We start from the raw sequence: 11,801 nt of genomic DNA on the forward strand, positions 1-11,801 counted from the left end.
GTCATAGTCTTGCAGACCTCTCTGAGCACTATCCTAGAACAGAGTTGTCCTATGACTGCTTTCGATGCTTTCAGGGAAAATTCTCAATACTGCACTTTTTCCCTGTGCATACTATACAACTTTGGCCTGTCTTGATTTGATTCTGGTGTGAATTTCTTTCACTTCCCACTGCTCCTGAATAGATTAGATATCTGTAAGCATTTTTGTTATCTGATCTCTCTTGCACCAAAAGAATGAATACAGTTCCCCATTTCCCTTTCTGGAAACAGCATCCTACCCTAAAACCGATGTTACAGCTCCCAGGTGAAGCAGTCAGTCAATATTCAAAGTCCCGAGGGAACTGCTTCCACTACAGGGGGAAACTGATGTAACATGAGATATTTCTTTTAGGCAGCAGTGCTTGTGCCTAGAGCTCAGATGGGGAACAACAGCAATCAGATAGGAGTTATACTGAGACCTTACAAATTTATTTTATTCCCCCCTGACACCAGTCTGCCCAAAGCATTTGTTCTCTTCCTCAGTTTCCTCATTCCTCATTGATAGCACTTCTCTGATGGGCCTTGATGCTGTTGACTCCCTGCCCTTTGGTTTTTGTAGGGTTTTCAGACTTGCACTAAATAAAGGTCCCACAGAGTTTGCACCCGGGCTCAGCACACAGCACGCAGTCTGTTGGTGAGTAAACCAGCTTACCTCTCAGGCTCCACCACCAGCTCACCCACTGCCTTACAGCTAATGACCCCAGCTCTTGCTAATAAAGAATATCTTCAGAAATAATTCTGATTCAACCATCTGTCTCTAATAAGCAGATTAAATGTAAAAAGAATAACACTTAAACTGCATCTTCATTTAAAAAATATTAGATACAAACAGACTTAAATAAACATTTAATACTGAGTTGGATAATGCAACAGTCTTCAGTTCGTGCAGATGAGAGACCTTATCTCATGATACACCAACTTGTCATGACTAAGTCCTGCTGGGACCTGAAGACAGCAGCTACAAAACGTAGAATCACAGCTATCCTTGAGGGAGACATAAAGAATTTTATACTGGTGGGTTCATACTTAGATCGTTCATAAAATCAGTCGCAGACTACCTTCCATAATAGTTCTGAGTCTGTCACTGCTTATTACCCATCCAAGATATCTCCTCTTCTTCTTCCCCTGCTTCTCCTCATTAATCTCTTCTCCTTCCTCTCTCCATCCACTTACCCTATTTCCCACTGATTCCTCTCTTTGACCAAAAAATGACCTTAGAATTATCATGGTGACACATAATTGCTCTTTCACATTCTGTCTACTTATGTGACAGTCAAAATATGAAGATTATTTGCAAGCATGAATGAAAAATATGGCCAAGCAATTTCACCAGTATGTATAATAACATTGAATCATCTGAACTTACACAGAAAATAAAGTGGAGGTAATTTATTTATTTTATGTAAGTAGCTTTCTTCCTTTACTTATGAACTTTCTTTTACAAGTTAGGGCTGCTGAGACACATGCAATTATGATAAATTGCTCTGACATTTTATTAATATGAAGTATTTCCACCCATCTCTTAGTAAGTGTTTCTCGAGTCACAGGGGTCCTATATCAGCTGCATTGCCACTCATGCTTTTCCTAATCTAGAACTATCTCTTTTTTTCCAGTTGGAAATATATTTATATAAAGATATTAGACCTGTGCTTTTCAACATGATTAAAAATTGAGATGGGATTTGTTTTTCAGATGTGTAGGAGGAGTACCTCAGAAACATATGACTTTTGGGGCAGGGATTGCTCAGCATTTTCTGAAAAGCACAACTCATATCTTGTGTTGGCCAATATAGGTTGCCTACGCTGATGAGTTGTTTTCTAAAGATTACACCAATAACGTGGATTGGCAGGTTGAGCCTATTTTTGCACACCGAAAAACCCGAGGATATGAGAGCACACGGATTGTTTACAGCTTTTTGCACAGAATAAGGACATTACTGTTGAGAAACCTGAGTAAAAGCCCCTACAAAATCACGGACGGGACCCCTACTCCGTGAGTTCCCGACTCCAGCAGCGGCTCCTTCTCAAGCCGGCTGAGTGCCTCTTTCTGCCGGAGCCACGGCCCTGCGAAGGTCACACTGATGCCACTGAGTGGCCACAGCTTCACCTTGCACAAGCCACTCGGGTATTCCAAGAGTCGGTTTTTCCAAAGGTAAAATGAGAATAAAAGCCTCTGACTGCCCCGAGACACATTCACACTTTTTACCCGAGAATCGCCAAGCTGCAAAAATGCCCTGAACAAATAATAAAGCATCTTAAGGACTCCAGGGAGAAAAACTGGCAAAAGGGCCGGGAACAAGGGTGACCGAATGGACAGGTCTGGAGATGTCCTTTAGCAGCAGACCTTGGCTCCGAGCCGCTCAGACACCACCTCCTTCTTACAAGGGAAAGTCATCATGGCTTTGAACGCAGGGCTTGGAAAATGAATAAATCCTCACGATCTAAGGGATTGAAGTCTGCACATTAGCTCCCCTTAAACCGTGGGTGCATTTAACTTGGGAGGTTAGAAACCACAGCCAAAGAAATCTCTTTTGATTCACAACTTGTTTTGAGCAGTCACCCATAAAGCAGCCAGTGAATCACTCCAGCCAGTTAGTCATGCAACCACACTGAATGTACACTCAAAAGGCTGCACAAAATAAACAGCCTGCAGCTCCAGATAACACACACACAGCTCATTTGCGCTATCTGGCATCAGCATATATTGTTAATAGGACTCCTACACCAAACCCTTAGGAAAAAAAACGCACTCCAATAAGCATCTCCAAATCTCTCTCTCCATCAGTATTTTTCTCGTCTGCTTCGCTCTGTGTTGCTTTCAAAAAAATTAACACTAGTAAAAGTTTTAAGACTCTTTCTTTCCGCACCTTCTTGTTGCTGGTAAAGTCCTGCTGGTTTTACAGGAGTGCGCTGCTGAAGTGTAGGGCTAAAGCGGAGTTAATTCCAATCAGCAGCGGACAAGTCGAAAATAAACAACTCTAGTGCAAAAAGAAATCTTCCTGCGAGGAGGGAGCGGCATGGATACAGGGGGAGGGAGTCTCCCGGTCCTTTGACACATAAGTGTTTTAAACAGTTCGGGTTAGGAATCCTATAAAAGCCTCCAGCCAGATCTACCGTCCAATTCAAGAGAAACGCAAAACACCTTTAGGGAAGAGCCGCGAATAAACCTTCCTGCGCGGCCCTAGGGGTAAGGAACGTGAGCCCTACCTTCGCGTCTGGCTCCCTGAGGAAATCCCGCAGGTTTCCGCGGAGGAGATCCCGCACCTCCGAGTGTCTGTTCAAACACAGGCTTAGCCAAACTCCTGGCGAGAGCTCCCTCCCCTCCCTGGGAGGGTGCCGGAACCCTTGAATGGCAGATCTGGTGGCCCTATTGTGGAAAAGAGAGGGCTATTGCCAGGGCGGCGTCAGCAGCACGCCGGGAGCCGGCGGCCGAGCCCGGCCGGGCAGCCGGTCCCACATCGGCGGGAGGGAAGGGCCGGCTCTGCCGCCCTGCTCCCTGCAGCTCTCCTCGCCTCCCGCCCTCCTGGCTGCGCTGGCCGGCTCTGCTCCCTGATGCCAGCTTGGATCACATCCGCCTGGTCCCCTTCCCCACTCGCGCCTGCCTCCCGCGCACTTCTCCCCTTTATACTCTCTGGCCGCTCCCCGCGGGGATCGGGGCAGCAGCATCTCGCCGCCCCGGCCGGGAGAGGTGCGGGGGAGGCCCGCACCCCGCCTGCGCTCAGCCGCGTCGAAGGAGCCCGCAGGAGCCGAGATCAAAGCCGCAGGGCGAGGGGAGGGAGACAGGACCGAAGGGCCGCCGCATTCGGGACACCCGTCCCCAAGTCCCCTGCAGCCCGGGCTCTCGGCGGGCGAGGGGCAGGGACCGCCATCCCTGTCCCGGCAGAGCCGCTCCTGCGGGGAATCGCGACAGGGCGGCCCGGACGGGGACACGGCAAGGGGAGCGAGCACACGGCCCCGTTACCCCGTCCGGCTCCGGGCCGGGGGCTGCGGAGGAAGCCGGGGGAAGGGGAGACGCCGCCGGCCCTCCCCGGAGCACGGCGAGCTCCTCGGAGCCCTCGAACATCGGCGGGGGCTCTGCGAGCGCCGCGGGGAGCCCCGAGCGCCTGGCAGCGAGCGGTCTCTCGCGGGAGGCGGAGAGGGACCGCCAGCGAGCTCATTCCTGCCGAGCCTGCAGCTTACATTACATCAGGGAAGGAGGAGGAGGAGAAATCCATTAAAAGTGTCAATTTAAAAAGCACGCAGCGAGCCTCCGATTCCTACAGCAGTGGCTTTCTGTACTTCTAATAATAACGCGCTTAGGGCCGCACTTTTTATTTGCTAGCTAAATAAAAAAATGGTCGTTATTTGCATAACACGGTACTTATAGAATTTCCTCTGTTAGAGAAAGCCGTTTCCTTTCTCCTGTTTCCTTTGAGCGAATATCCCCATCACATTCGCCTTCACTCCCAAAAGGATTTTGTTCCAGCCGGTGTTTCTAGACAGCAATATACGTATACATTTCTGTGTGTATAGGGTTGTGTGAATACATATGTTTCAAGAAATATAACTTACTTCAGCTCCACACGGTAGAAATAGCAAGTCAGATTACTACAGCACATAAATCATCCGAAAGCTTCTTCCCCTCCTAAGCCAAGATATATAACCTGTTCTCAGGACTAGATGATCTTGAAGGTCTCTTCCAGCCTTGAAGTTTCTCTGACTGTATGACCTTTTTTTAAGAATGCGGCTTTCAGTGTCCGTGCTGGTTTGCGGAATAACCCGTACCCCTATCCGAGGCGGGTAAAGCAGGGTGAGCAGTGCTAGCCTGCCGGCCCGCAGCAGCGCAGGGACAGCGGGCTCCGGGCAGGCACAGGAGGAGCCGTGCCGAGAATCCCATAGGGACAGGCTGGCAGCCACCTCTGCAAGGGGACCGCGGGGAGCCCGGCCGAGAGCCAGGGCCACCCGGTGCCACTGTCCCTGCCAGCAGCCGGGCTGGAAGCGCTCCGAATATTGCCGTCCGTGTCCTCCGTGTATTTACGGCCGCTGCTCTCCCTGGCCTATATTTATCCGTACAATGCAGTGGAAGGTCTTAGATCTAGAAATAGAAGCCGAGAGCAATAGATGGCAGGCTCGGGCTTTTTATAACTCGAAAAGACTTGTTTATTAAAGAAATAAAATGGAATTAAACAACTAAAAAAAGGAGGGGACACCCTGTTCCTCCATTATGCGGAGTGCGCGCCATGCCCGCCGTGCCCCGCCGGCCCGGTCCCCGCCTCAGCTCCCAGGCTCGGCTCCGGGCTCGCCCCGGGCCTCCACAGGGAGCGGGGGAAAGGCGGAGGCGAGAGCTCCGGGCAGCGTGCGGGGAGCAGCACCCCCAGGAGCGGACCGGGCCGGGCGGTGGGCCCGCCGCAACTACGGGCGCGGGCAAGCCGGCTGCCTGAGTATCGTCTGGCAGGAGAGCCTGCCTGCTGGTTGGTTTGTGTTTGGCTTAGTTGGGGTTTATTTCCCCTCTTTTTTTTGGGTTTTGTTGTTTTTGAACTGAGGGGTTTACAGTCACGGCGTCCAGCATCCTGCTCAGGCCGGGACAACAGTGGGCGCGGGGATCCCGTGGTCCCCGCCGCGCTCCTTCTCTGCCCAGCGCGCACGCAGCACCAGCGGCGGAGCTGCAGCGGGACAGCCGCCCGTGCCCGGCTTCCCGAGCAAACCTTGCGGGCAGCTCTGCTCGCCCGCCTCGACTGCCGTGTGCGCTGGCTGGCCGCGCTTGTGCCCGCTGCAGGGAACGGCTCGCTTCCCCAGCACCGAGGGGATCTGCCCCCACTCGGAGGTTCCCCCTTCCCTTTAGCCCTGGCGGGGTCCCTCGGGCACAACTCCCGCACCCGGCGCGGTGGTCTCGCGGTTTGGGAAAAGGCGGAGAAGCGCCTATGGATGTTGCAGTCGCTCCGCGAAACCCCGATCTGTCTGTTATTAGCGAGTCTCTCTCTTCAACCATTAAGCACTACTATTATCACTATTGCTATTAATTATCCTTGCCGAACCATGTGTCTCTCATTATAGCCCACCGTCCCCAGCCACATCACAAGGGGCTCACAACGAGCGCGGTCTGGGCCGGGCCGGGCCACCCGCCGCCGGGCTCCCACTGAAGCAGAACCCCGAACCTCGCTTGAAAATAAATCCGGGGAACCCCGGCGGTGTTAGGAGGGCAATAAACTCGCGTGATTCTACCGGGGGGTTGTAATGTGTCATCACAGGCTATGCCGACGCCCTGGGCTTTGCAACCTACGAAAACAAGAGAGCCGGTTAACAGAGAGAGGATGTCAGGGCGGCGGGGAAGGCTCGGGGGGCTGCCTGGGATCCCATTCCCAGAGGGAGCGGGGACCGGTTGTCTCCTGCACCCCGCGGGTCTCTGTGCGTCCTTTCCCGCGGAGCCCGGGCTGACCCAGCAGCCTCCGCGGATGCGGAGCGGGCCTGACGCTGGGGAGGGCTGTCCGCCCACGGGGAAAGTGCAGGGGAGAGAGGGGCCGTAGGAGAGGGTCAAAGCCCCAGTTCTGGCCAGAAAAAGTGTGTAAACAGCTCTCAAAGAGAGGCCTCGTGGCACTCCGCGGCCCGGTGAGGAGATACCCGCGGGAGGATGGCTGCGGGAAGGACCCGTGCGGGTCCGGGCAGGAGCCTGTCCCGGAGCGGTATAGCTGGGCTGTGCCTGCGGCTCCCGGGCACGTCTCTACGGAGAGGACTTCATGTCCTTTGGATGTGGAGAGGAGTCACCTGTGCGTGAGGGAACGGGGGCTGTGGACCTGGATCCGGAGACACCCCAGCTGCAAGGAGGGGGCAAGAGACGGCGCCTGAAGGCGACCTGGCAAGCTGGGGTTTGGGACACGGGCAGAAATAGAAAACCTCTACCCTCTTTTAAGTCTAGAGATGGGGGGAAAGGGTAAAGAGGGCAAAGAGCGCTCAAACGACGGCGAGAGCCTAGAAGTGGGATTGCGGGCCTGACCCGGACCTCTTCCACCTCCTGTGTGCCCCCAGTCCATAGTCACTGCCAGTCTCAGAGTCTCCTTGGATGGACACGGTACTGTAGCCGTCCTTGCCTTTGGGACTAACGCATTGAGGACGGGCCCCCGTCAGCGGAGACACGCTCTGAATCTAGACGGGGCAGCCCCTCTGCCCGTAGACAGATCACCGGGAGGGAAAGGAAGAGCTTTCATTTCCACCTTCTCGTCTTGGGAAAACTTAGGGGGAAGGGGGGGGGGGGGTTATTTGTTTAATTGTTGAAATTTTCTGTTTGTTTGTTTTTGGGGGGCTGTTTGTTTGTTTTGCTTTTCCCTAACCGCCCCGATAAAGCGGAAACCTCCCGAAGGAGCCTTTTAAAGCCACGGTCGGAAACGACAGGAGAAGCGCCCCCGTTGCCGGCTGTACTGTCGAGCGCCAGCGCGAGGGAGTGTCTTAATTGCAACTAATGACCCACGGAGGGGATGCGAGGGGGGTTATCTGCAGCCGGGCAGAAATCAATTAGGGGAGTGGCAATTAGGGGAAAAAATGAGAGACACGAGAGTCCGTTACCGCGAAAAGTGATGATTTCGGCGAAATTTTTCATAAATTCTTTCTGCGGAAAGCGATCCCCGCGGAGAGCACATTGCACAGCCTGGCGCTCCGCTCTCTCTGTTCCTGTCCCGGTTTCCGCGGAATTCCCCGCACTGCTCAAGAGCTGACGCGTTGCGGGAGCCCATCGCCCGCATTCCGAAATTACGATTCGGACCACGGCTAAGCGGGACACGGGGGAAGGGCGGCTTCCCGCGGGCATCGCGGGCTCCAGACCCGGCTGGGAATGAAGACAGATATTGGTGGGGCACAGCGGCCCCGCTGCGGCGAGAGGGGGCTGCGCGCCGGAGCCGGGCAAGGTCTCCTTGACCCCGGCAGGGTTTGTCCTGCCAGGCAGCCACCCCCCACGCTCCCGGGAGGCCCTTCCCAGGCCCGGGAGTCTCTCTCCGCTTTCGCCTCCAGTGCTTCCCCGCCGCACGCCAAGGACTCACCGTAACAGGAGACCTGCAGGGCTCCGTTGTGGCCGCTGCTCTCTTGCAGCTTGATGTTGCTGTCCGGGGGGGTTTTGCAGGGGCCTCGCTGCATGTAGAGGTGCGGCGGCTGCTGCTGCGGAGGGTATTTGTTAAAGGAGGCCGGAGAGCCGGCAGAGCCGGGAGCCTGCACGCTGCCATCCAGGGACTGACATTCCTGCTGGCTGTAGCGGCTCCGGCACTTAGAGCTGCTGTCACCAAAGCCTTGTCCTTTGCTGGCCAGGAAAGTAGGGCTGAACTTGTCACTTGCTTGAAATGCCCTAAAAGGCGAGGAGCCTTCTGTGTCCTGGGAGGCTGCGTTGTAGTAGGAATCCATGGCAGCCGGATCACAATAAGAAACACAAGTATCAGCATTCATTCCTAAAATTAAAAGGCCCGAGTGTCCTTAATGCGCTTGGAGGGGCACCAGGAACCACTCTTTCTCTCTCCCTCTCGCATAGACACACACTCACAGCTGGGCCGGGGAGCTCTAAGAGGATTCAGATGTTCGTGAAAGCTGAACAGATCTCCAAACCCCCTTAAGTTCTCACACAGTAAAAGGGGTCTTTTCCTTTCCCTCCCTCCCTCTCTCACATACGCTCGCCCTCCGTGTCTTCCTCCAAACTACACTCTAAAGAGGCTCTTCTCTGCACTTTCCCCCCCACCACATAGGAAAAAAAAAAAAAAAAAAAAGAGAGAGAGGGAGACCTCTCCCCCAATTAATATGTAGATGATGACAGTGGAGGGGAGGGGGCCCAGGAAGGGGTGTGTGTGAGTGTGTCTGTGTGTTTGGGAGTGTGTGGAAGCAGAGGGAAGGTGGAGGTCATATCTTTTGCTTTAAAAAAAATAAAAAATAAACTATACCACAAAAACAAAACAGCCCCAAAAATTTTATGATTAAAAAACAGAAAATCAAGCAGACGACATAAACACCACGAAGGGATGAGTGCGGGATCCGCGCCGGCGAAAGCACCGGGGACGATTTAATGGTCGTGACACGCTCTGCTCGCTCGGGCTCTCTCCTCTGCTCACTGCCCCAGCTGTGGGACCCTCGCCTCTGCGACCCCCACGTCTCTACTAAAGGCAATAGGGATTTTCCCCGCAGCTATCTGCCTTTAAGCCTCCCCCCTGCCGTTAACCCCTTCAGGGCCGACAGCTCTCCCAGCGCTGCCGTTTCACTACCATGCACGGCGGTGCGGCTGCTGCCCCGCACAGAGCCGGGCGAGCTCTCCGTCGGGTCTCGCCACATGTTTATGATGGTCATTATTTATTTACCTCTAAAAACATGCTCTCTTCGGGTGTAAAACTACTGGATCCAAATGGGAGGGCAGCAGGGACGGATTTTAAGAGGGTCACCATGCACACAGAATTGGACCAAGCTTCTGGGATTGCCAGAGGTGACTTGCAAAGGGACAGAGGCTGACAGGAGCCCTTTTTGGTTTGAGGGGTCAATTACAACCCAGAAAGAGCTTAAAAATAAATCAATACTCACCTTTCGTCGTCCTTCCCCCCCCCTCCGCCCCATTCAACCTGATTCCCCTCCTCCCCCAGTTAACTCCTGCTACCCCTTACTTACTCTTACCCTGCCTTCCTCTCATCCCCACATCTGGTTTCTATTGCTCACTTACCTTGAAGTTTTCAGTAATAAAGATATTACGCAAACTAAATCCACAGTTCTTCAGAAGAAAAGAAAAGAAAAGAAAAGAAAAGAAAAGAAAAGAAAAGAAAAGAAAAGAAAAGAAAAGAAAAGAGTTTAACGAAATGAAAAAAAAAAAAGAGTGATGGAAAGGGAAGACAAGAAGAACCTTAACCCCTTCGGGAGCGCGGCTGCGGGAGGGGAGCGGGGGCACCGGCGGCTGCTCCGGGCTCCCAGCGGGCTCCCCCCGTGTGTCCTCCCTTCTCCCGCTCAGAGCGGGGGGGACTCGTGGCTTTCATCTGTGTGACTGTATATCTGTGTGTGCGGGGGGAGCGGGATGCGGCTCAAGGGGGAGCGGGACGGCAGAATGAGAATGCGATCCCCGGGATGCGGCTCGGGAGGGGCCCGTGGCCACCGCCACCCTCCAGGCCTTTGCTCCACCAGCAAGACCAGCACCGCCGTTTTCATTAGCTCGGATCTGACAAAAATAGGCTCCCACCCCTCGCCCCCCAGATGCAGAAGGGATTTCTAGCTACGTCGTCGTTAAAAACAGCCAGAGACGGATTCATTTACGAGATTTTAAACCATTTTGCGAGTTTCTCTCAGAGCAAGGCCGGGCTCGCTGAGTTTTCTAGTCCAAGAAAGCTTTCAGCGGATTTGCCTTCCTTATTCTCTTTATTACCTCTACTTAATTCTTTTCTGGTCCTTTCTTTTTCCCCTCCCAAACTCACCCACCCCACTGCAGGCCCCTTTCTTTCCCTCGTCCACGACATAATAAAAACCAAACCAACTCTATGCATGAAAGCATTTCTAAAATCCGCTTCGGGGCGGCTAAGGGAGCCTGGGTACTGCCGGTGCCGGCAGCCTGCGAGCGGCTCCGCCGAAGGGCAGCTGCCCTGGGCACCGGTAGCAGCTCTGCTCTCGCATCCCCAGCTCCTCCGCAGCCGACCCTCAGCGTCACTCACAGCGGAGTGGCACTTTAAATACGGGTTTCCCTGTTCCTTCCCTGCGATTTTTTGGGGGAACGGAAAAGAAGTCTGAAAGAAATGATGAGAGGGCAGTTCTCGATGCTACAGCGTTATACTCGGCCTCGGGATTTCTCTTCGGCAAGGTTAAACAACAGCAAGAGCAAAAAAAACTAAACGGAGAGATTTGGGGATCGGGCAGGAGATTATAAACACACACACACACACATATGCATATATGTATACATACACACACATACACATATATATGTAATTTTTAAAGAAACGCTGCAATGCACTGGCTCGCAGAGGAAGTGCAGGGTGGCCGACCCGAAGGAGGGCTGCCCAGTGTCCTTTCGGTCAGAACGCTCGGCTAGCCCCTCCTTGCATTAAATTATAACGAAAAATCCATTAATGTCAAATCAGGGCTAATCCTCAGCGCTCGGAAAGGACAGCAATGGAACCCTCTGTCTGAGAGCCAGTTTGCGTCCCCAGAAGCGGAAGGTTAATTCGGGAATCGTTACCGGGGGAAAGGATGTACGCAAATACCTGGCGATTTAGCGGGCGAGGGGGGGAATAACCGGGAAATCGCTTTTCCTGACTGTCTTCGTTTAGCTGGACTAGATTTGGCGAGCAGTTCCCTCAGCAAGTGTGACGGGGGATTCCCCTCAGCCCCCGTTTGCCGGGAGCGGAGCCTTGCGAGTAGCAAAGCGCACGGAGGCTGTGGCCGCCCTCCGTGTACCGCGGCGATGGAGCCGCGTGTGGCGGCGCAGCCGGGACGGCCGTGTCCATCCCGCGAAGTTCTGCCCGCCCGGTCTCCCCGCATTCCCGGCTGCGGGACCCGGGACCCGCAGAGCAAGGGCACCAAGGGACGCGCACCATTTGAAACGCGATCTCATAATTTTTCCTCCGAGTGACCCCAAACCTGTCCTGTCCCTGTATCAAATGCATCCAAAAAGGAAGGGAGAAAGAGCGGCCGAAAGGGCTGCGCGCCGTAGTAACCGGTTGCCAATTCCATGTGTACGTGGGTTTTTTATAGGGACAATTTTCAGGTACGGTCTCTGTTGGTTTTGGGGTCACTCCTGAGGGTTCCTTCTCCCCCATGAGCTGCGGGAGCCCATATGAGAGCCAACCGGTCC

General features: G+C 53.8%; 1 protein-coding gene across 1 annotated transcript in view; it reads right to left on the reverse strand.

The window, feature by feature from the left end:
- ALX4 (ALX homeobox 4) overlaps window positions 1-8,958 on the reverse strand; it is a 37,724-nt gene extending 28,766 nt beyond the window's left edge. The window contains exon 1 of the mRNA XM_056493878.1: window positions 8,044-8,958. Coding sequence (XP_056349853.1) covers window positions 8,044-8,440 — 397 coding nt within the window. The 5' untranslated portion in view covers window positions 8,441-8,958. The remainder of the gene's footprint in view (window positions 1-8,043) is intronic.
- Window positions 8,959-11,801: the final 2,843 nt, after the last annotated feature.

This window comes from Oenanthe melanoleuca, chromosome 5 (genome assembly GCF_029582105.1).
Source record: "Oenanthe melanoleuca isolate GR-GAL-2019-014 chromosome 5, OMel1.0, whole genome shotgun sequence".
Lineage (NCBI taxonomy): Eukaryota > Metazoa > Chordata > Aves > Passeriformes > Muscicapidae > Oenanthe > Oenanthe melanoleuca.